The sequence below is a fragment of the Salvelinus fontinalis genome, chromosome 8 (genome assembly GCF_029448725.1).
Source record: "Salvelinus fontinalis isolate EN_2023a chromosome 8, ASM2944872v1, whole genome shotgun sequence".
In the NCBI taxonomy this organism is placed as follows: domain Eukaryota; kingdom Metazoa; phylum Chordata; class Actinopteri; order Salmoniformes; family Salmonidae; genus Salvelinus; species Salvelinus fontinalis.
In genome coordinates this window covers 20,234,827-20,260,301 of record NC_074672.1, presented here as the reverse complement: position 1 = coordinate 20,260,301, position 25,475 = coordinate 20,234,827, and the positions used below count along the sequence as shown (strand labels likewise).

General features: G+C 44.9%; 1 protein-coding gene across 8 annotated transcripts in view; it reads right to left on the bottom strand.

Moving 5' to 3' along the window:
* Positions 1-25,475, bottom strand: part of LOC129860833 (ankyrin repeat and SAM domain-containing protein 1A-like) — a 108,272-nt gene that overhangs the window by 35,282 nt on the left and 47,515 nt on the right. For 4 of the 8 annotated variants that reach the window (XM_055931649.1, XM_055931653.1, XM_055931656.1 and 1 more), the window contains 9 exons: positions 24,794-24,869; positions 24,533-24,634; positions 24,298-24,384; positions 23,964-24,133; positions 23,592-23,654; positions 22,776-22,899; positions 21,215-21,261; positions 17,776-17,893; positions 8,350-8,864 (listed from right to left, as the gene is read on the bottom strand). In XM_055931649.1, coding sequence (XP_055787624.1) covers positions 8,350-8,864; positions 17,776-17,893; positions 21,215-21,261; positions 22,776-22,899; positions 23,592-23,654; positions 23,964-24,133; positions 24,298-24,384; positions 24,533-24,634; positions 24,794-24,869 — 1,302 coding nt within the window. The remainder of the gene's footprint in view (positions 1-8,349; positions 8,865-17,775; positions 17,894-21,214; positions 21,262-22,775; positions 22,900-23,591; positions 23,655-23,963; positions 24,134-24,297; positions 24,385-24,532; positions 24,635-24,793; positions 24,870-25,475) is intronic. The other 4 variants (XM_055931651.1, XM_055931657.1, XM_055931650.1 and 1 more) reach the window with 3 other exon arrangements.

The window sequence follows — 25,475 nt, the reverse complement described above, 5'->3', positions numbered from 1 at the left end:
GGTGGTATTTATTTTCAAATGGGACAGGGTTATTATATAGAACTTACTCGGGATAGAGGAGTGCTGGTAATGAGAAATAACCATTATTCATGCTGGATAAAAGACAGGAAAGGGTAATAAGGACATTAACATTGTTGTAGGCTATTATTCAAAAGGACACACTGCATTTTCCAAATATCTATTTATAGTTAGCGCAAAATGTATTTTCACTCGTGTTTATAACAAACATTGTCCATGGTATCATTGGCTTCACTGTAAAATGTCTTACCTTCCAGCCCTTATGTTGTAATTAACAGGAGAGGTTATTAAAATCACCCTGTGGAGGAATGCTGTAAAGTGGATACACAAAACTCTAACTGTAGCCTGCCCAGATAAAGATGAGAGGACTGTGGCGTCATTAAGGGCTCCAGGCTCTGTGTTTGCCTGAGAATAAAACCTTGGGAGTGTCATCAGTTCCTAGTAATGAGCAGTGTTGGACAATAGACCCCAGCAGCCTCTGTCTCTGTCTGAGTGGCTGTACTGTACACTGGTAATCTGTCTAGAAGCTGTGGCTCTCAGGGGAAAGTGCTGGACTAATGTCATGCTACACCCTTGGCTCTTACGAAGGAATCTGCAATCTATCTCCTCCCTTCAGCCGCAGGACATCACCCTGACACCCCCCTCCAGCATGAGGCCCCCAAGGTGCAAATAGCAGTGATTGGTGATATCACACAGATGTAGACAGACCAAGCTGAGCTCCTAAACACACACACACACAAATAAGTGTGTGCAGTCTGTGCTAGCACCAGTCCCCCAAGTCATAAACTGTTTTCTCTGCTACCGCACGGCACGCGGTACCGGAGCTCCAAGTCTAGGACCAAAAGGCTCCTCAACAGCTTCTACCCCCAAGACATAAGACTAATGAACAATTAATACAAATCACAACCAGACAATTTACATTGACACCTCCCCACCCCCTCTTGTACACTGCTGCTACTCGCTGTTTGTTTGTTACCTATGCATATGTAACGGATGTGAAATGGCTAGCTAGTTAGCAGGTACGTGCTAATAGCGTTTCAATCAGTTACGTCACCTGCTCTGAAACCTAGAAGTAGTGGTTCCCCTTGCTCTAACGACACTTCGTGGGTGTCAGTTGTTGATGTGTGCAGAGGGTCCCTGGTTCGCGCCCGAGGTCGGGGCGAGGGGACGTACTAAAGTTATACTGTTACACATAGTCACTTCGCTCCCACCTACATGTACAGATTACCTCAACTAGCCTGTACCCCCGCACACTGACTCGGTACCGGTGCCCCCTGTATATAGCCTCGTTATTGTGTTACTTATATTATTACTTTTTATTTCAGTCTACTTGGTAAATATTTTCTTCTTGAACTGCACTGTTGGTTAAGGGAGCATGTGTCAAATAAAGTTTGATTTGATTCAACCTGGGGATTTCGGTTCCCTCAATCCAAAATAGAAATTGTATATGGTAAAGAGGGGAATAACTGGTCCAATCCACTTTAGAGGCTGCAGGCCTTGACAGGCAGGTCTAATATACTGTGAAAGGTTGAGTAAATAAATCCTGATCTGAGCTGCGGATATAACAGCCTTCTGGTTCCTCAAGGTAGAGCTTATAGACCAACACACGACCAAGATGGCTTCTCACTGGGACAGATACTCATGACGAAACACAGCACAGACTAGAGAGAGTTAATATCAGAGAAGAAGAACGAGAGCTGCAGAGCAGTGTGGGGTTTTACAGATTGAATCCATACATAGACCTAGAGAGTCTCCCATTGTGATGGGCTCTAGTCTCTATGAGCAGCATCTGCCTGATAGAAAGACCATGGGTCAGAGGTCAGCACAGTGTTAAAGGTCAACAGCTAAGGAGGAAGGGGGTTTGCTACCAGGTGGGAAGGGGGTTGGTCAGAGCGATGCAAATAAAAAAATGGAGAAAGAGAGAAGAGGGAGAGAGAGCAGAGAGGAGAGACCAATCAGAGAGCCTGAACACAAAGACAACCCCCTCTAGACTACATTGATGCATGCGCACAGCAGCTATCAGCAGTCCCCAGAACACTTGATATATCACGGTAGAACAGTTCATTCCAATGTCAAATCAAAATCAAATTCAAGTTTATTGGTCGCGTTCACAGATTTGCAGATGCAGCGAAATGTTTGTGTTTCTGGCGCCAACAGTGCAGTAATATCAAACTTACCTAAGAGCTAGAAAATGGTACCATCTTGCCATCAATAACTTGCAAACTTCGTATTAATGTCTTCCACTATCTCTGAAGTAGAGGTTTTCACAGATCCACCTGTACCCGAACACCCGAGAACCGATCCGGGACCCGAGTAGGTCCGGTCCATTGTTCTAAATAATGTCACGGGTCTGGGTCGGATCTGTTTTGATTGTCATTAGTCTCGGGTATGTGTAATTTTAACTTACTTGTCTGGAAGGACCCATATAGATCCGAACGTGATTGCTGCAGTAAAGAGAAATTGTATCATGAATGCTGCTGATTTTTGCTTTTGTTGGCCAATCATAAGTCAAAGCAGCAATAGGCTACAGTCATAGAGCCTCCGTGTGGGGCAAAAGTTGGGAGAAATCTAAATCAATGGAAGATGGAATTAAAAGGGAAGGATAGACTACAACAACCCAGAGCCAACAGGTAGGCTGCTACATTATATTCTGAATGGAGTTGATGTTTCTGACCAGGAGAAGCTTAACTAGCTTCTCCTGGTTTAATGCAGTCAAGACAGGTACCACATAATCATAGCTAGGTTATTTATCATCCACTATGGCAGCTATTAGTCTACTATGGCGCAAGTTGGCTTGGTTGGTTGCAGTCTCTCACCTCCCTCCTGTTCTCCGTGTCACTTGCTCACACCCTGGTAGCCTACACAAACAGCATGGCTCCTGCTAGAGCGTCACCCCTCTCTATCTCCTTTCCCTGGCGCTTTATCAGCTCCGGTTAATAAAGTAGCTTAAAACATGTTATTTTCTGCTGCTTCCCTCACTCGGATCGGACCAGGTCTGGATCCGACCAGGTCTCGATGTTCTCGGGTCCGGATGGGAAAGCATATTGGATCCGGATGGGAAAGCCCCATGTCCATTTCAGAACGGATCCAACTTTTTGGCCCCGTGATGGCCTCTACTCTGAAGCTCAAATCTGCACAACAGAATGGAACCCAACTACAGAGGACAACTCCCAAACATGGTCCAAACTAAAAAAAAGAAAGAGGAGAACGGAGGCCTCTCTATCCTCCAGCCACTCAGCAAAGAGTTGAAGTCCGTTCAATATCTTCAGAGGATTGTCTGTTCTATAGCCTACATCTATAGTAGTGATGGGGGAAAGAAAACCGATAGTTACATATCGGGATATTATTTTTGACGATATATCGTATCATCTCGACAATATCGCAATATTATTTTGCATGAGATGTACCAGCAACAAAACTCTAGTACTTCTTTTTATTTTTTAAATAGGGAGCCAATTTGTTTTCAGCATTTTTATTTCCATGATGATCTAAACTTTCCTCATCACTCTCTCTTGTCCATTCCAGCAAACATATGGTGAGCGATATGTTAGTGTACAGTGTCCCCCGCTGGCCACCCCCAGTGATGACACACCATATAGAGTTGGGTTTGATCTGGGCAGCATGTCCCACACAGCATGAGGGATTCAACGCTCTTATCATCCAGGGTCTCCAACACTCTCATCTCAAGCACACAGAGAGTCTGTGAAAAGACCTTAACCATCACTAAACAACCAGAGTTTACATTCAACATGCCAACAGATGCAGAACAATATCATAGCAACATGGATATAATCCCAAAACACAGCCTGTGGAGTTTAAAATGCCACAGAAAATAAACCTTTAAAGTTCTCGTTTGCTTTTCCCATTTTATACTCCAATTTCAAGTAAATGAAATGCAAAAGCAAATATTTATCTGGAAACTAGGTCTATCCTTAAGGGGGCAATCAGCATTTGCTACATCCATTTTTAGACTTATAAATTAATTATATATACCCATTGATTCTTGAAGAATATAACTTATAAATGCCTCATGAGCTTAGTTCAACTATCATACTCCATGAGAACCCAAAATATAAGCCTGTTTTACTCCAATGTTTGTAAACAAACACCAATCTTTTTGATATTATGGATGGTCAATCCTTGCATCCATGAATTTCTATGAATTTGAGTGATCACATTTCTCCAGCCCCATCACTCAGCTTTTTACTGAAACAGTGGTGGGGAGGCAATTTGTTTTTGTTATAACTGCTGATTGGCCCTTTAAAGAAAGATCTACACAACACAATTTATCAACCCCATTAATGGCAGGTAAATGAAAAGACTTATGAGCTGCGCTGTGTAAATCAGATAATTGATACTCACAAAGGCTGGCTTCATAGTGGTTATTGGATCCGTGGGGAGCGGGACAGAAAACGAAGCAAAAGTGAAGTGGGCTGTTAGATGACTGCCCTCTCTTCTCTAGTGTGTCAATACGTCTCTCTCTCTTTCTCTCTCCCCTCCCATCTGTGGGTCTACTCTAACTGGCCCACACAATGTGCCCCCTGGATTGTCATGTTCAATCTGATCCCAAGACCGAGACAAACCTGCATTAGCATGCGCCTTAAACACAAGCACACACACCCACCCACCCTGACACACACCCTGACACACACAGCATAACAGACACACGCACCCTTAAATGCAGGCACGTAGGCCAAGACCTCATGCAAGTCAAATCTCCTTGTCTCCTCGCAAGTAGAGGCAGACTATAGTTGTGTGTGTGTGTGTGTGTGTGTGTGTGCGTGTATGTGAGTGTGAGAAAGAGAAGAGGGTTTAACAAAAGGAAGAGTTAGCAGACCCAGACACACAAATAAATAGCTTTTTTGGTGTCCTGGGACCCCTCGCCCACACGCTGTCACACAGCTCAGTAGAGTGTTCCAGAGCAGCCAGCCGTGACCAGCAAGATGGCCGCCTGCACCCGTTAGCCGGGCTGCTTCTCTCATTCGCACAGCAACAGAGAGAGAGACGGAAGGAAACAGCAATAGATAAAAGGGGAAGAAAAAGTGCCCTACTTTCAGAGGATAGGCTATTCACAAACTTGTAAAAATACTAAACAAAAGGGCAAGGAAGCTTCTAAAACAACCAACCTTTGTTAGATTGCCTGCCTGCTGCTTTCATTTGCAATGCATTTTCCATGAATGGTGTGGTGCAATGTACTTTCCTGACTGATGTTTTCTTGAAAGGAGAAACATATGAGAGAGGCACAGTCTGTGTGCTTCAGTTCTCCAGAGCAATGATCTCTGAGATTCAGAGCTCATTAATATTAACCCAGCTCCTCTGGGACTACAATAGGTTGAAGAGTACTGCAGGATTTTTAATATTCTTCTCTTTCAATCATTTTTTTCTCTCACTTTTTCATCTAGGCACACTTTCAAAGAAAACTGTAGAATAGGTGATGTGTCAGGTGTACTGAAACCTAGGGCAACCCTTCCTGGGTGACAGAGAACCGCAGCCCTGGTAATAGTCCACCCACTCCTAGTGAAAGAAAAATGGATTAACTATTCAATAGACTTAAAAAGTAAATGAATAATCATGAAGACGAGGACATCAAAAATGCAAAAAAAATGAATTATTTCTTGCCACATAAAATAACTTGCATAGGCTACATGCTAATCCGTGTGATGCGTTGAAAAGCAGCACTGAGCTGTTATCTTGAACACTGCAGCTCAGAGCTCTGCATTATGTGGTTGAGCAAACTGTCAACAGTGTGGCAAACTGTCAACAGCTCTTCGGGCTGCCACACCACAAAGAGAGATCCTATCTGACCAGCTGACAGACTGCAGGCTGAGGGGTTGACAGAGAGTGACAGGGAGCCTGTGCATACACAAGCAAGAAGGCAATGATGGGTGTTGCCTGCCTGGGACACGTCAGGTTCTGTAGGAACTAAGATCTTTGGTAACCTTGACATGAAAAGTGTCAAAGACAGATATCCAAAGACGCCACTACTTAAAAGGTGGTACAATAACTCAAAACAGATCAGGGCATTCAATAGGACAGAGAACCTAAACGAGGCGTCCTCCTATCACCACCTAGCAGTGGTGGAAAAAGTACCCAATTGTCGTATTTGAGTAAAAGTAAATATACGTAAGTATCAAAAGTAAAAATCATTGCAAACCAAACGGCACCTTTCTCTTTTTACAGATAGCCAGGGGCACACTCCAACACTCCGACATCATTTACAAACTAAGCATGCGTTTAGTGAGTCCACAAGATCAGAGGCAGTAGGGATGACCATGGATGTTCTCTTGATAAGTGTGTGAATTAGACCATTTTCATGTAATGCAAAGCATTCAAAATGTAATGAGTACTTTTGGGTGCCATGGAAAATGTATGGAGTAAAAAGTACATTTTTCTTTCGGAATGTAGTGAAGTAAAAGTTGTAAAAAATATTATTAGTAAAGTACAGATACCCCAAAAACCTCCTTAAGTAGTACTTTAAAGTATTTATACTTAAGTACATTACATCACTGCCACCCAGGTTTAATATGACTTAATTCACAGCCTGCCTCTTGGAAAGACCACATGATATCTCCCAGCTCCACACCTATGAGGTGAGGTTTTAATCAAACGGTGGGTAATTACAGCGTAGTGTCTGATCCGACTCCTGTCTCACTCATAATGTAGGCTAGCCACAGCAGATACAGTATTATCAGGAGGCTATACAGTAGTCTCATATTGCTGAAGGTTTCAGCCGGGGAATTAAAGATTCAAGCAGCAAGCTGTTTCAGTCTGGTGACCATTACCCACTTGGGCCTGACTGCTCTACACTACAGGAAGAAGAACCTTAGTGATAATCGTAATACAGCCTGCTGGAGGTGACTAGAATGACAGAACACTGAGCTAATGGGACAAAGTTCATTCCACGCATCTTCTAATGGACTGTTAACTTTGAGAGAGCATACAAGGCTTGTTAGTCAACTGAAGTAACTCGATATTGGAAAACGCCGTATCTACTAGGTGACCTCTGAATGACCTTGACAACGCTTTTTTGTGCATATGGAACATTTCCGGGATTTTTTAATTCAGCTCATGAAAGATGGGACCAACACATTACATGTTGTGTTTATATTTTTGTTCATTATAAAAGTCTACTGCTGTGCAGGACACTCAAGGTCGGGCACACAGGCAGGCTCTGCACCGGCCACCTGCATACTAACCACAGAAAAGATGAGCCGAGATATCGACCCCACCTCTAGAGTTGTGTAAAGGAACACCAACTGACCGCAGAGCAACGTGATCTGGTCACTGTGTAGAGGCTGCTACTTGAGCCCCTGACTTACTCTGGCATCACAGATGCATCATGGCATAATTCTGCCACAGACAAAATAGGGGAATAGAGTCATTTGGAGCCGTTACATTGACAGTTTGCAATGAATTTAAATACTGAATCACTAAATAGAGGGAAGTGTAAGGTGGATTCAACGATCCATGCAGATTGCATCTCTAAATGCCATAATGGTGCAGTTACATGCATTTCCAATTTGTTGCGGATAACAATGATTGTAAATGGCTCTATTTTAGAATACTGAATGGAAAGAGTGTGTGTATTCCAGTCAGCTCAATAAACAGTGTGTCCATCTCCAGGGGAACTCAGGTTAGGTTGGAGTGTAACGCCATGGCAACCCGAGGAGCCGGGGTCAGTCCTGAATGGAGGATAGAGCTGCAGCTCAATGGCCCTGCCCTCTCCTCCTCTCACTTTCCGACCTTTTGTCTAGGCCTATCCTGTTACTTTTCCCGCTCTGCCTCAGTTTTTATCCGCATCTTTTCGTCACTTCTAATCTCTCTCTTTCTCTCCCCGGCTCTTTATTCTTCGTTATCTGCCCCTCTGACAGGCTATTTCAGTTCTGAATGGCTGGATATATAAAATCAAGAAAATGATCTTCTCACCGACAGGATGACTTACTGCAGTGATAGACCGGGCTGGGTTCCTATTCCAGCAGGGTTATTATGCAGTTTTCAGGCAGGAAATGGCAGATATGAATGATTTCTTGAAGGAGAGCTAACTTGGCTAAAGAGAGGGATTTGTGTGGATATCACTCATGCATGCCTAATGTTCCTGACGGTAGCTAAATACAGCAGCTAAATACAGCTTAACCCCTTCAACTCTATCTGGAAACTCCATGATGAGGTCTAGAGTTACTTCAGACACTATGGTATAGAATTCCCCATTGATTCCAGGCATATAGTATTGGTAAGCTTGAGTTCTTTCTATGGTAGAGGGCATGTAACTGTATCAACAGCAACAGCCATATAATAACATCTAACAAACTAACAGTGAGGCTGCGCTCTTACCTCGTCCCATTCAGAGGCGAACGAGGGCGACTTCTCCAGCCTCTTTTTGGCTGCGCTGCAGTTCGAGACGGACTCACTGCGGCTGCCCAGCCCTCCCTCCTCCTCGCTAGGCGGCGACACCAGCAGGTCTGAGTCCGACTTGGAAAAGCTGCGAGCCAGCTTCAAATCCCCAGGTGGGCGCATCCTGCCAGCAGGCACAGCCCCAGACCCAATGTCCCTGTCTCTGTCCCTGGGCTCCCCCTTGGACACGGTGGCATAGATAGCTTTGGGGTCACAGTCTGTCAGGACGGCAGACATGTTGATTGGATTGTTTGGAGGAGGCGGAGCTTCTGTTGCTTTGGTGGGTGCTGTTGGAGCTGGCGCCGGCTGTTGGCCTTGGCTGGACTGTGTCAGTACTCCACCTGGCAGGCTGCTGATGGACTCCTCCCGACAGTCAAAGACGGGCGAGGATCCGTGCAGGAGGCCTGTGAACACTTCAGGTACTGCGACCAGGTCCTGGCCGAGCAAGGAGTTATCTAGAGAGTAGAGAGGAGAGAAAGAGTTAGGTGGAGAGACTAAAGAAGAGGAAGCAGGGAGTAAGGAGTGGTGCACCCGAGCAGGCAGGAGGCCGGACTGAGACTGAGGGGAGATATCTAGCAGGGCTAATAGGAACAACGCCCACACAGCCCCAGAAACAGATCGGTGATTGTTTTCAAACGGGCATGAGAGAGAGGGAAAGAGGGAGAGGCGGATCTAGAGAATGCTGTCCGAAGCACTTGGAGAGTTACAGAATTCCAATCCCAGCTTTCAGCCATCTGACATCTCTCTGGGTACTTGGAAGATTTTTACATTACTCAATGCTCGGCAGTTCATTCACTTTTTTCATCCCTGTCTCTCTCCGTCTCTCAATCCCTATGAGCTAACCAGCAGCAGCCCCTGTATGAGGTCAGGTTCCACAGAAATGATACAGCACTGAGGAATTCCATAAGAAAATCAGCAGAGGAAGAAACAGGATATGAGCAAGACAACAAGCATACTGCATATACTGTGCGTGCGAGCACACACACACACACTAAAACACAGACAAACATGAGAACAAACAGAACGTACTTCCTCCGCCTTGAGCTATAGTATGAAAACAATCCCTGCTTACATATTCTGTACAGCTGATTCAGTTGAAAATAATTAACTTTTTACCTTACAAAAACAGGTTCTCTCTCTCACTCTCTCTCCAAGGAGCTACTGCCACCCAAGCCTGTTTTTCCGCCATCAAATCACAGGTTGAGAGTTGAGCCAGGTTGTGCATCTGTTCCCCTTCTGCCTGTCAAGCTCCCCCCTCTGTCCCTCCCTGCTAGCTAGTACTTCATGAGCCGGAGCTATGTTGAGACAAAGCTGTAGCTGTATGACTGACTAGCCCCACACTGGACTGACTAGCCCCACACTAGACTGACTAGCCCCACACTAGACTGACTAGCCCCACACTAGACTGACTAGCCCCACACTAGACTGACTAGCCCCACACTAGACTGACTAGCCCCACACTAGACTGACTAGCCCCACACTAGACTGACTAGCCCCACACTAGACTGACTAGCCCCACACTAGACTGACTAGCCCCACACTAGACTGACTAGCCCCACACTAGACTGACTAGCCCCACACTAGACTGACTAGCCCCACACTAGACTGACTAGCCCCACACTAGACTGACTAGCCCCACACTAGACTGACTAGCCCCACACTAGACTGACTAGCCCCACACTAGACTGACTAGCCCCACACTAGACTGACTAGCCCCACACTAGACTGACTAGCCCCACACTAGACTGACTAGCCCCACACTAGACTGACTAGCCCCACACTAGACTGACTAGCCCCACACTAGACTGACTAGCCCCACACTAGACTGACTAGCCCCACACTAGACTGACTAGTCCCACACTAGACTGACTAGCCCCACACTAGACTGACTAGCCCCACACTGGACTGACTAGCCCCACACTGGACTGACTAGCCCCACACTGGACTGACTAGCCCCACACTGGACTGACTAGCCCCACACTGGACTGACTAGCCCCACACTGGACTGACTAGCCCCACACTGGACTGACTAGCCGCTGACTGCAGCTCCGGGAATGGAAACTCTGGGATCACTCGATCCACTCGAAAGTCTGACTCTTTGTACCAAATTCTGATAATTAGGCTTCGGAGTCTGATACATGGTAAGTGTTTGTGTGTTGGAGTAGGGTGGGGGGCTGCTCTGTGCCGTACTGCCCTGTGTGTGTGTGTTCTCACTGACACTCTGACATTCAGGGTGAGAGGGTCGTGGTGTTTGGTGACAGGGAAACTGGGACAGTGTCAGTGACGTAACAGCGGGGCAGTGATCCAGTCGCTCTGTTTTAGTTTTTCCGTCAGAGCAGAGGACAGATAGATCGGGACTGCAGTTACACCAAGTATTCTCTCTCAACAGGACATAGGGTTGCCAATACCATTGTCATTCAAACACCTATCAAAGGGATTTATTAAACTGTATAAAGAGCTGTTGCGTTAGAGATGACTATCTGTCCAGGGGAAACAGTAACAGCTACTCCCCCCTGTAAGTCAGCTGGGTGGTGATGAATACAGTTCAACTAGGAGCTGCTACACTATGATCTATATGCACTGTTTAGCTTACAGGCCGATTGCAGTGAGGCAGAGTACCAACGCCCTGTGCCCATCTACGCTCAGCTGCCTACTACTCAATTAGGAAAGATATGTGTGGCAGTGTGGGTGTATAAACATATGGAGAGACCACAGCCAAACACCCACCCTGTCCTTGGAAGCTGGAGAGAGTGAACGCCCAATGAGCGAATCGCTATGGCTCCCTTCAACAATAATCCACTGTGCTGAGCTGGGCGATATGGCCAAAACTCCTTATAAATTGTGATAAAATGCCCGAATTGATGCAGTATCGATAAATAGAATGATACGTTTGTAAAATGAATGTGCACCACAGTTTATTTTATTATCCTTTAACCTACTACTACTAGTTTGATGGTTGTAGCCATCAATTGTACCAGATAAACAAATCACCCATATTAGAGAACTTATTACATTTCAAACTTCACATTTTTCTAGTACAGGCTACTTATCGTCATGAACAATATCACAAAATGCCTGCGATAAGTGATCGGTACGGTCGGTGTCGATAATTTTTCGGTTTATTGTCCCAGCTCTAGGAAGCCTTTCCTTAAACCCCCAGGACCCAGACTACTATCCTACCCAAGATTCAACGGTCTGACGGGGGCTGGAAACAATGAGCCAGTCACAGTAACCCCTAATGAAAGACAAACGGATATTTAGACTGCTTTTATGGAGGGATGAGGTCACTGGTTACAGAACATGTGTGTGTGTGTTTAATTTGTCCTTGTGAGCTGAGAGTTTTAAAAGTGATGTCATGCTAAGTCTACAGTTACTGCTATGTTTGATGTCGCAGACAGTCTGTTGGCCCAAAGTCCATTTATTTCCAGGCCCTGGGGAAATTGCTTTTCGTTACTCAGATTGGAGAGCATACTTAGCTCTGTATGTCATATGTTATAATTCAATTTAGAACTAGAGGCAAAACTATTGATATTCTAACTTCAATCCTAATGGAAGAAAACAAATGATTCCATTGGGGTTATTGGTTAAGGGGCAACTTTTATGTATGCATGTGTATAATTATGTGACAGACACCGAGAAGGTGAATACCTTATAAATGGACATTGTTGATGTAAACTATCCATTGTGTGACATATGACAGATAAATTCACTAGTCTGTGTGTTCTGGAGAACACCCGAATTCCAGTCATTCACAATTGGCCAAGTGCAAGGCCAGAGGCTACTCTCCACAGGTCCCCACAGCACGTAGAAATCGATAAACAGATACAGTGCATTCAGAAAGTATTCAGACCCCGTGACTTTTTCCATATTTTGTTACGTTACAGCCTTATTGTAAAATTGATTAAATTACTATTTTTCCCTCAATCTACACACAATACCCCATAATGACAAACCGAAAACAGGTTTTAGAAATGTTTGCTAATAAAGAAAAAAGAAAACAGAAATAAATACCTTATTTACATAAGTATTCAGACCCTTTGCTATGAGACTTGAAATTGAGCTCAGGTGCATCCTGTTTCCATTGATCATCATTGAGCTGTTTCTACATTGATTGGAGTCCACTTGTGGTAAATTCAATTGACTGGATATGACTCGGAAAAGCACACACCTGTCTATTTAAGGTCCCACAGTTAACAGTGCATGTCAGAGCAAAAACCAAGCCATGAGGTCGAAGGAATTATCCGTAGAGCTCCGAGACAGGATTGTGTCAAGGGCATAGATCTGGGGAAGGGTACCAAAAAAGTTCTGCAGCATTGAAGGTCCCCAAGAACACAGTGGCATCAATCATTGTTAAATGGAAGAAGTTTGGAACCACCTCTTCTTAGAGCTGGCTGCCCGGCCAAACGGAGCAATCAAAGGGAGAAGGGCCTTGGTCAGGGAGGTGACCAAGAACCCGATGGTCACTCTGATAGAGCTCCAGAGTTCCTCTGTGGAGATGGGAGAACCTTCCAGAAGGACAACCATCTCTACAGCACTCCACCAATCAGGCCTTTATGGTAGAGTGGCCAGACTTAAGTCACTCCTCAGTAAAAGGCACATGACAGCCCGCTTGGAGTTAGCCAAAAGGCACCTCATTTTATTTATTGAAAAAATTTATTTAACCAGGTAGCCCAGTTGAGAACAAGTTCTCATTTACAACTGCGACCCGGCCAAGATAAAGCAAAGCAGTGAGACAAAAACAACACAGAGTTACACATGGGATTAACAAACATACAGCCAATAATAACAATTGAAAAATCTGTACACAGTGTCTGCAAAGGAAGTAAGGAGGTAAGGCAATAAATAGGCCAATAGTGGCGAAGTAATTACAATTTAGCAATTTACACTGGAGTGATATATGTGCAGATGAGGATGTGCAAGTAGAAATACTGGTATGCAAATGAGCAGAAACACAAAAACGGGAATGAGGTAGGTAGTTGGATGGATGGGCTATTTACAGATGTGCTGTGTACAGCTGCAGCGATCGGTAAGCTGCTCTGACAGCTGATGTTTAAAGTTAGTGATGGAGATGTGTCTCCAACTTCAGTGATTTTTGCAATTCGTTCCAATCATTGGCAGCAGAGAACTGGAAGGAAAGGTGACCAAAGGAAGTGTTGGCTTTGGGGATGACCAGTGAAATATACCTGCTGGAGCACGTGCTACGGGTGGGTGTTGCTATGCTGACCAGTGAGCTGAGATAAGGCAGGGCTTTACCTAGCAAAGACTTATAGATGACCTGGAGCCAGTTGGTTTGGCGACGAATATGTAGCGAGGACCAGCCAATGAGAGCATACAGGTCGCAGTGGTGGGTAGTATATGGGGCTTTGGTGACGAAACGGATGGCACTGTGATAGACAGCATCCAATTTGCTGAGTAGAGTGTTGCAGGCTATTTTGTAAATGACATCGCCGAAGTCAAGGATCGGTAGGATTGGCAGCATGAGTGAATGAGGCTTTGTTGCAAAATAGGAAGCCGATTCTAGATTTATTTTTGGATTGAAGATGCTTAATGTGAGTCTGTGAAGTCTGTAATGTGAAGGGCACGCATTTCATTTGACTAGCATTTAAGAGCAGTTGGAGGCCACGGAAGGAGTGTTGCATGGCGTTGAAGCTCATTTGGAGGTTTGTTAACACAGTGTCCAAAGAAGGGCCAGATGTATACATTATGGTGTCGTCTGAGTAGAGGTAAATCAACAAAAAAAAAATCACACGCAGCAAGAGCAACAATGGGGGCGGATAGTTTTAGGAAGAGAGGGTCCAGATTGTATAGCCCAGCTGATTTGTAAGGATCCAGATTTTGCATCTCTTTTAGAACATCAGCTGTCTAGATTTGGGTGAAGGAGAAAAGTGGTGGGGGGGGGGGGGATTGGGCCAGTTGCTGCGGGTGGTGCAGAGTTGTTGGCCAGGGTTGGGGTAGCCAGGTGGAAAGCATGGCCAGACGTAGAAAAATGCTTATTGAAATTCTCGATTATCGTGGATTTATCAGAGGTGACAGTGTTTCCTAGTCTCAGTGCAGTGGGCAGCTGGGAGGAGGGACTCTTATTCTCCATGGACTTTACAGTGTCCAAAAACTTTTTGGAATTAGTGCTGCAGGATGCAAATTTCTGTTTGAAAAAGCTGGCCTTTGCTTTCCTAACTGACTGTGTGTATTGGTTCCTGACTTCCCTGAAAAGTTGAATATTGCGGGGACTATTCAAAGCTAGTGCAGTACACCACAGGGTGTTTTTGTGCTGGTCAAGGGCAGTCTAATCTGGAGTGAACCAAGGGCTATATCTGTTCTTAGTTCTACATTTTTTGAAAGGGGCATGCTTATTTAAGATGCTAAGGAAAGCATTTTTAAAGAACAACCAGGCATCCTCTACTGACGGAATGAGGTCAATATTCTTCCAGGATACCCGGGCCAGGTCGATTAGAAAGGCCTGCTCGCTGAAGTGTTTTAGGGAGCGTTTGACAGTGATGAGCGGTGGTCGTTTGACCGCGGACCCATAACGGATGCAGGCAATCAGGCAGTGATCGCTGAGATCCTGGTTAAAAACAGCAGAGGTGTATTCAGAGGGCAAGTTGGTCAAGATGAGATCTATGAGGGTGCCCATGTTTATGGATTTTGGGTTGTACCTGGTAGGTTCCTTGATAATTTGTGTGAGATTGAGGGCATCTAGCTTAGATTGTAGGACATCAGGGGTGTTAAGCATATCCCAATTTAGGTCACCTAGCAGTACGAACTGACGATAGATGGGGGGCAATCAATTCACATATGGTGTCCAAGGCACAGCTGGGAGCTGAGGGCGGTCTATAACAACCTGCAACAGTGAGGGACGAAATTCTGGAGAGACGGATCTTAAAAAGTAGAAGCTCGAACTGTTTGGGCTTAGACCTGGATAGTATGACAGAACTCTGCAGGCTGTCTCTACAGTAGATTGCAATTCTGCCCCCTTTAGCAGTTCTGTCTTGACGGAAAATGTTGTAATTGGGGATGGAAATTTCAGAATTTTTGGTGGCTTTCCTAAGCCAGGATTCAGACACGGCTAGGACATTAGGGTTGGCGGAGTGTGCTAAAGCAGTGAATAAAGCAAACTTAGGGAGGCGGCTTCTGATGCTAACATGCATGAACCCAAGGCTTCTACGGTTGCAGAAGTCAACAAATGAGAGCGCATGAGAGCGCCTGGGGACACACAGGGCCTGGGTTAACCTCTACATCACCAGAGGAACGCCGGAGGAGTAGGATGAGGGTACAGCTAAAGGGTATAAGAACTGGTCGTCTAGTTCTTTGTGAACAGAGAATAAAAGGAGCAGATTTCTATGCGTGGTACGATAGAGTCAGGGCATATTGTACAGACAAGGGTATGGTAGTTTGTAGCGTCATACCCAAGAAGACTCAATGCTGTAATCGCTTCAACAAAGTACTGAATAAAGGGTCTGAATACTAATGTAAATGTGATATTTCAGTTTTATTTTTAAAAACCTGTTTTTGCTTTGTCATTATGGGGTATTGTGTGTATATTGAGGGGAAAAAACAATTTAATCCATTTTAGAATAAGTAACAATAAAATGTGGAAAAAGTAAAGTGGTCTGAATACCTTCCTAATGCACTGTATGTGGTTTTCACTAGCAACATAGATATGCCCTAAGAACATAGCATATCTATCTAGTGATGCTAGCCTCTCATGTATGGGTTGATAGTCATAGGATATTGTTATGACTATGGCAGATAACTTAATCACTATGGGGTATGTGAAATCTTACCAAGCATAATGCACTATGCATGCTAAGATGCCTGTGAAACAGGAAGCATGTGGAATCTATTGGACATCTTCTGAGATTCCTTCCTGCTGAGGAAGGCAAAGTGTGTGACAGGTGCTCTGATCCGTCTCTGTTGCTGACATAGCATGTCTCCATCATACAAATCAAATCGTATTTGTCACATGCGCTGAATACAACATGATCTTACCACGAAATGCTTACTTAGAAGCCCTTAACCAACGATGCAGTTTTATTCAAGAAAATACTATAATGCTTTAAAAAATACAAAGATAAACAAAAGTTTAAAAAAGTAACAAGAAATAACAATAACAAGGCTAAATACAGGGGGTACCGAATCAATGTGCAGGGGTACAGGTTAGTCGAGATAATGGAGGAAATATGTACATGTATGTAGGAGTAAAGGGACTATGCATAGATAATAAACAGTGAGTAGCAGCAGCCTAAAAAAGGGGGTCAATGTAAATAGTCCAGGTAGACATTTGATTAACTGTTCAGCAGTCTTTTGGATTGGGGGTATAAGCTGTTAAAGGAGCCTTTTGGACCTAGACTTGGAGCTCCGGTACCGCTTGCCGTGTGGTGACAGAGAGAACAGTCTACACACACACACACACACACACACACACACACACACACACACACACACACACACACACACACACACACACACACACACACACACACACACACAATGTGGAGGGGGAGAGACGTGACGGGAGGGGGCTGAGAGTAGCAGGGAGCGTGAGCAGAGCCCTAATTCCCATCCCTGAGAGGCAGCTGCTTTCAGATGGAAATGGAGAGGGACTGGGCCCACTTCTGTTTCAATTAGAGTCCCCAAACAGCACACATCTCTTTCACAGAAACAGCATGCTTAGTAGCTATGTGTCGGTATGTGTCTGTGTTGTGTGTATGATTATTGCCTGCTTGGACATGCATGAGTCTTCTATGGTGTGAGAGAACAGGAGAACGCAGCAAGATAAACAAAGAACTAGAGGCAAGAGAATGAGAGAAATTGTCCCATCATCTCGTGCTGGTTTACTAGTACTGTATTAAAGTAAGTAGGCTGGGGGTTCTTAGATAGGAATATGGTCAAATATGATCATGCATTCTGTCCCATGTGACAGACCAAACTAGTTTTCTGCAGCTGGCTTGCCATTGAATGTCAATCAACCTGTTCTAAACAAGCATAATCCAGACCCAGAGCTGCTGAGCCTCTGGAATTTCCAGGCAGCACTAATCCAACCAGACCAATCTCACGCTGCAGTCAGATGCTAATACATTTCTCACATTACAGTTAGAGCGACATGCATGGATTATATTTGGCAAAGTCAGGCTTGTTCCTCTAAAAACTTGCCTCTCTCCTTTGGCTCCTCAGAGTCCGAGAGCACAGATTTGCTCATGACCCGGGAGCTCTAACTGGGGTATAGCAGTGAGCAATTACTTCTGTAAGATTCGGTTTTGAGGCACTGTGGTTCAAGGCCTCACAGTGTCAATGTGGAGCTTAGAAACAAACCTCCCACGCCAGGTCCCTGGCGTCCAGCAGGTAGAGCATGTGGAGGGTGTAACTCACCACCAGTGAGGCCGAGGCCCGTCCGTCCCGGCCCAACCACAGGAGGTCCGGGGAGCTTCAGGTTGTCGCCCGTCTGGCCTGAAGGTCGGAGGTCACTAGGGTCAGTGGGCTTCCGCTGCTGGAGGAAACCAGTGGAGAGATGGGCACAGTGACAGCTGTCAATTACAACTAAAACCACCACCACACTCACCACTGCCAGCACAGTGAGTGAAGTGTTGCGTTTACATTCAATAGCATCGTGTGATTATGCAGAATACTGACGTCCGACGGAAGCACCAAGGATGGTAAACACATGATCCTGCCAGCATCTGTTTGTGCTAAGGATCTTAGACTTGAATGTTTGATTCAACGTACAAACGGTATCTGTTAATAATATTGGCCTCAGTCAGCTGAAAGTACAAGGACAAGATTGTTGCTGATATTGTATCGTGAGCCTTCCTGATGTTTAGAGAATACTGGAGCTTTGAGATGTGGATATCATGGCCAGCTTAGAGAAAGTAATTGTATCTGTAGAGCATGTACGGAAAAAATGTATGTGAAAATGAATGGCTGTAGTATAGCCGTTAACATTGATGATGATTATGAGTACATGATACATGGAATGTTAAGGCATAAATGTATGAAAGCGGGTATTCTTACTTTAAATGTACAGTCACGTGAAAAAGTAAGTACACCCCCTGGAAAGTTGTATTTTTTTGTAAATATTTTGACAGATGGACATGTAATCTTCACTTCAACACTATTGACAGAAAGGTAACCTAATTAAACTGAAATATTAAACTTTGCAATAATTTATACATCAAAAATCGACAGATATGCAATTCCATAGTGAGGAAAAAATGAGTACACCCCTAGCTTCAATAGCTGGTGAAGCCCCCTTTGCCTGAAATAACTTAATGTAGCCGTTTCTTGTAACTGTCTATCAGTCTTACAGTATATCGACTGGGAGGAATTTCCCACTCTTCTTTACAGTACTGCTTCAACTGTCATGTTGGAGGGATTTCTTGCTTTCACGGCCCACTTCAAGTCCCCCTACAGCATTGACAGGATTGAGATCTTGGCTTTGACTCAGCCATTCCATAACCCTCCATTTCATCTTTGAGACATTCTGTTGTAGCTTTGCTTATGTGTTTTGGATCATTGTCCTGATGCAAGATCCATGTACGGTTCAGCTTTTTTGACAGATGGCCTCACATTCTCCTCAAGAATTCTCTGGTACAATATGGAATTCATGGTTGACTAAATGATTCCAAGTTGGCCCTCAGGCAGCCCCAAAACATAAAGCCACCGCCTCCATGCTTTACGGTCGGTATGAGGTTCTTCTGTTCAAAGGCAGTGTTTGTCTTCAACAAACAACAAATGGCGTCTGACATTGCTGCCAAACGACTCCACCTTTGACTCATCTGTCCAGGGCACATTGTTCCAGTAGTTTGGTCTTTACCCAGGTGTTGTCTGGCAAACATCAGTCTTGTCTTGATATTCTTTTTTGAGAGCAGCGGCCTCTTCCTTCCTGACCTCCCATGTAGGCCAAGTTTGTGCAGTCTCTTTCTGACAGTTGACTCATCAACTCACTTCGATATTGATTGTGGCAAGAGAGGCCTGTATACCCCTTGATGTTACTCTGGGGTTAAGAGACTTTTATGAGCATCTTTCGGTCAGCTCTTGGTCTGAATTTGGTGGGACGACCTCTCCTAGGTAGATTGCCAGTGGTCTGGAATTTTCTCCATTTGTAGATGATCTGTCGAACAGTGGAACGATGTACTTCAAATTGCTTGAAAATGGATTTGTAATCCCTCCCAGACTCACGGGCATCATCAATAATCTTTCTTCTGAGGGCCTCTGAGGTCTTTTGATCTTTGCATGATGTCTTACCACACACCCATAAGGTTAAGACCAAAACAGACCAACTTTCTAATCTTAATGGAAGGCTGGACCCCCCCAAGGTACTATAATGATTTCCTAATAATTTGCACCTGATCCCAATTTTTGACATTTTAGGTAGGTGTGTACTATTTTGTTCTGCATAAGGAAAATGCATTTTTGTTTTTTCAAAGTAATTTTTTTCCCTGTGTGCTTTGTTAAATTGGGTTTCCTTTATCAATGAATGTGGTTAAAATTTAGCTCAAATATCCATGTGTCCAAATACGAGGGGGGAAAAAGACCACTTCCCAAACAGTGTACTTACTTGTTCACATGACTGTATGTGGTTCTGTATTTGAGCTGTTCTATTAATGTACTGTATTATGTCATGTTTTATGTTTTGTCTGGACCCCAGGAATAGCTGCTTTAGCACTAGCTAATGGGGATCCTAATAAAACACTAACAGCAGCAAATCAGACTATTACCACAGCTCTAATTCACCCCACACTCTGATATTTAGTGAAAAAAGCGTCCCAGTGATTGCTTCCATTGCCGCTGCCAGCGACAGTTGCAGTGCATCATCATACCTAATATGGATGATAGCCTCAGATGGCTGGCTGTTGATTAGAACACAAAGGACGCCAGCCAGCCAGCCAGCCACTGAGACTTGTCTTTTATAATTAGGCAGTCGCTCCAAAAGGGAATAAAACAGATGTGATTACATTTTATAGGAGGAGAGGGCAATGCAAATAAAACCTTGTGGCAGCTAACTGGATAATAAAAATGAAAAGGCAGTATAAATAGATATGATAGGATAATAAATAGAAAGGACAGCTTCATAGGGACCTCGGGTTATATCTCAGGAAAGGAGGAATTAAAAGAGATGGAGAGCGGAGAGGAGCGAGGGTGAGGCTGTAAATCTCCAGGAGTCTCGGTGGCCAGGGTCGGCTACAGAGTCACTAAACAGAGAGATTGACAGAAGACCTTGGTCAGGGAGCCATATTGCCTGATGAAGTACCTGTATGTGGAGAGATTTACACCTCCCATGGAGCAGCACCATACAGGGAAAATAAATGTTTAGAGAAACATGTCAAAGCATGTGGAGGAGCCAAGGGACCTTTTCTGTAGCCCTTTGTCAATGTCGTGCTCTGGGTCAATGTCGTGCTCTGGGTCAATGTCGTGCTCTGGGTCAATGTCGTGCTCTGGGTCAATGTCGTGCTCTGGGTCAATGTCGTGCTCTGGGTCAATGTCGTGCTCTGGGTCAATGTCGTGCTCTGGGTCAATGTCGTGCTCTGGGTCAATGTCGTGCTCTGGGTCAATGTCGTGCTCTGGGTCAATGTCGTGCTCTGGGTCAATGTTGTGCTCTGTGCCACTGAGAGGAAAGTAGTGTGTGACTGAGGGAAACATATGTAGCTAGCTGGCTGTAAATAACTTGTTGTTTGTCAGTGTTCCATACTCTGAGCACAGGCAAGCTAGAGCCTGCAGTTGGAATCTCGCGCTCTACAGTGACTCAGATGACAGATTGCATGGGAAATAGATGGAAGGATGAGAGAAGGAGGAGAGGCACAGCAGGTCATACCTGAGGTAGAAGACTGTTGGAAGACTGTTGGGAGGTAGCGTTCTCATCTGTGGAGACAGGACAGACAGCAGTTAGTTAGGTCATCATGAGTAAGGCAGTCAATTAATATCATATCATTTAATTTCTATTTAATTCAGCTCAAGATTTCCGGGGGTGATATTATACAAAGTGAATAGGAAAGGGAAGTACAATAAAGATAATGTTTTATGCATATGGTATATGGGTAGTGTTGGTGACCATGGTCGAACCTCAGTCATTTTAAAACAGAGAGAATAGCTGCCGATGAAGCAGCCATCAAAAACAAACCTTCCTTCAAACAAACCATTTAACATCTTTTTTTTGGTTTATATTTTTTCTCCTTTTTCCTCCCCAATTTCGATCTTGTCTCATCGCTGCAACTCCCCAACAGGCTCGGGAGGCGAAGGAAGAGTCATGTGTCCTCCCAAACATGACCCACCAAACCGCGCTTCTTAACACCCGTCCGCTTAACCTGGAAGCCAGCCGCACTAATGTGTCGGAGGAAACACTGTTCAACTGATGACCAAGGTCAGCCTGCAGGCATCTAGCCCACCACAAGGAGTCGCTAGAGCGTGATGAGCCAAGTAAATCCCCCCCGGCCAAACCCTCCCCTAACCTGGACGATGCTGGGCTAATTGTTCGCCGCCCTATGGGACTCCCGATCACGGCCGGTTGCGATACAGCCCAGGATCAAACCCGGGTATGTAGTGACGACTCTAGCACTGCGAGAAAGTGCCTTAGACTGCTGCACCACTCGGGAAGCCCCCTATTTAACATCTTAACATCATTACGGAGGACTGCAAGTTAATGATTGGACGTCATCCTTTCTCCAACAGTCTTTCATCCACATAAAAGGGAACGCGATTACATCAGCAATTAGACCCGCCACATTCATTCCTATGACGATGTTTAATGACATCCTATTAATTTATTATGAATGTGACACAACAGAAACCATGGGGGACTGTTAAAACATCTATATCAACAGAGAGGGAATCCAATTAGCTGTTAATGAAATCCCCTTTAATACAAAGAAATGCAGTGTTATTCAAAAGTTAAGGAATGAGTCACCCGATACGGGATGGACCATCCCGAGCTAGCACACAGCCTTTTACTGCTCCATTTATACATGCTGTAAACTATGTAAGTGATTTGATTTTGATATCATACGTAAGCAGAATATTCCACGCTCTGTCCTACTGGTGATGAGGTTAAACCATAGCGGTGTTAGGGGACAGGGTTACTACCAGACAGAGCTAAAGAGGAGGGGTTTAGGGAGTGGTTTGGAAACTGACCCCTGCTCCTTTCCAGCCCTGGTGTAATCCTGTTAAGAATGAGGGGTCACACTTTGCAACGCACCAGGAAGGGCTGTGAGTGGTTGGGGTGCGGGAGAGGGGAAAGGTTAGCAAGTGTTTCTTATTCTCCAGGCTGAGGGTGCAATGTTTACTCCCACATATACTGCCATTGGTCAGGAAACATGAAGGGAATTGGAATATCCAAACAGTTTTCTACACTCCCTGTCCCACTGTCAGTGTGTTGTTACCTGTACATTTCTGTAATGGGGGGTCCTGTGCGGACTGGGGGACTTCAGTATGGGCGGAGAGCAGCAGTTCATACGTGTGATCCTCCTCCCCTCTCTCATCGATGCTGCTGTTAGTGTACAGGGCCTGTAGGTAGAGGGAAGGCAGGTCAAAAACACAGCATCATTATCATTTGTATAAGGCTAATCAATACTTTTCTCAGGCTGTGATGCTGGTGACTCCTACAGTGATGTAAAAGTCCCTCCACAGCGCCCTCTAACGGCTGTTGTGAGACTCTTGGCCACAGTTGTCAGCTTATGCATAGCACACTAAAGAAGCAGGAATTATGGGATATGGGGCTGCTCAAAATAATTGATCACTTTTAGAAATACAAAATTACCCCAAAACCACAGAGGGTGGAGTGCATATATGGTTATTGTACGGCTGGGTAAACACTACCCTAGCTTTTAAGAGGACACCATTAAATAAAGGGTGTGACTAAGGGCACTAGGGTATTTAAAACTAACACCATCATATAATCCCAACACTGGCAGTACTTTCCATAATTCCACAACAGTGTCGTGATACCATGTTTACCCCTTGTCAGCCACTGAATAGATAGAGTCTGCTCCCTCTCTCCCATAACCAGTACAGTCCCTTTCCACTTCACCCCTATCGCTCCTCCTCTTCTCTTCCTTCCTCTAACCAACGCCACACTCAGATTAATATTCATGAAGGGTTTGTGTGATTTGAGCAGACATGGAGAGAATCGTCACGAAGGCGTCCGCAGCACCACTGACATTCTAAGCGGCTGACTAACATTTGCTAACGATACTGACCTCTGAGTTAAGCTCCTCTTCCTGGCCTGGGGCATGTTGGGATTGGTGAGCAAGCCGGTCTTTCTGTAATTGGCAAACAGAGAATGAAATCAGTGATTGTGCTCAGACATTAGATTGACACATTATCTTGAACTACAAGGTTGGCTGAAAAGATGAGAACTGGAGCCTTGAATTCAAACATAGATTTTGTCTTTAAGAAATATGCTGTCAAAATTCTGACAGGAAGATTTGTAAATCCAGTCCACTCAACTCAACAACAATTACATGCAGAGAACCATTGCCCTCTAGTGGAGGAAAAGTATTTAGATGCCCATCTACTCAAAATCTCTGTCACATGTGTGTTTCTGTTGTGTAAGGCAGTTCCAGACAAACCTTTCCGGCTTCACTGTCAGGTCGTCCAGAGTCCCTGTCGGAGGACTTGCCACTGGCCAGGCTGTCCAGAGAGTGACAGGAAGTGGCCTCAAACAGCGCCTCATATGGGCTCTCCTCCTCAGGCCCCGGGGCCAGCCCCGAGATCAGCTCACTCACCACCCCCAGCTCACCTACAACACACTTAAGCATCTTAATATATTGACACACAATACAAAAACAGGTAGACATGCACAGCTTCACACCAGTACACAGCCTTGGCTGGTGGTTACGTGTTAAACACCATATCCTGTCACTGCTCACTCAACTCAAGGTTTTCTGTATTGCTATGACATACCTTTTTTCCGAAGGCTAGGGCTCTCATTAGGTGGAGGGACAGGGGGAGGAGGCAAGTGTAAAACAGGGGGATTTCCTGACATATGGCCTGCAGAGAGATACGGAAGAAAAGGTCATTCAAATAACATCATTAGTGAGACAAAAACAGACTTTTTGAAATCAGTTTGTAGTCAAGGTAACCTTTCTTTACCTTTCTTTAAGTCCCACAGGGAACCAATGATATATGTACTTCTTACCCAGGATTAGAGCTGCTATCTGTCGGCTCTTCTGAGAGGGCATTTCTCTGACAGTGTCCAGCGCTGTCAGGCCCTTGCTGTCCACCATGTTCACATTAACCCCTGGAGCAGGACAAACGGAGACATAACGAGAGACATAGAGGACAGAGCAGGGGAATAGGAGAGGAGTGACAAATGAGCAGAGGGTTAGGCCATATATCTGCATTATTCGGCAGTTATAGAAATGTGTTGTGTTGTGTCTTGGAGGCATCCGTGTCTGACCTGCACTCAGAAGTTTCTGCACCACGTCAGTCTTCCCAAAGAGAGCTGCTTCATGGAGGGCGCTGCCCTTCTCCGTCTGCAGAGAGACCCAACAAACACACTACAATAAAACCAGAATCGAAACAGTGCAAGGTTGAGCAATAACAAAACACGTAAAGACATCAAAGTAGACTCCCCGCCAGTAACATACAGCAGAGGTCAGATGTCTAACCCTCCCTGCTGAGAGGAACAGGTGAAGACCTATCTATCCCACCGCACCACTTTGACTTCGATTCCACTCCTCTTATCTTGGTCAGCTAGGACATACAGCTTAAAGCTAAACCTGCAGGATAATTCTTGAACACACAGGACAGGTTTGACCTGCGTGAAATAGAAGTTTGGCGAGTTTACTTATACCCCACCGATTGCCACCCCAGCGTGTTTTGCTACGGACAATTATTTGGTTGAGGAATCAAAGCAGATCATTTTCCAGCTCGCAGCACCATGCTAATGGAAACCTGCAGGAAGCAGAGCCTGAAGGACTCTTGACATTGGCCCAGACCTGCTATACAGCAGAGAGGAGGGGAGTGGAGGTAGGACACGACAGATGGATGGCACAGTTTGAAAGGGGATAGGGCCAAAAGCCATCATTTCAAGACCCTTTGACTTTTTCCACATTGTGTTAGTTTCTGCATTGTTCTAA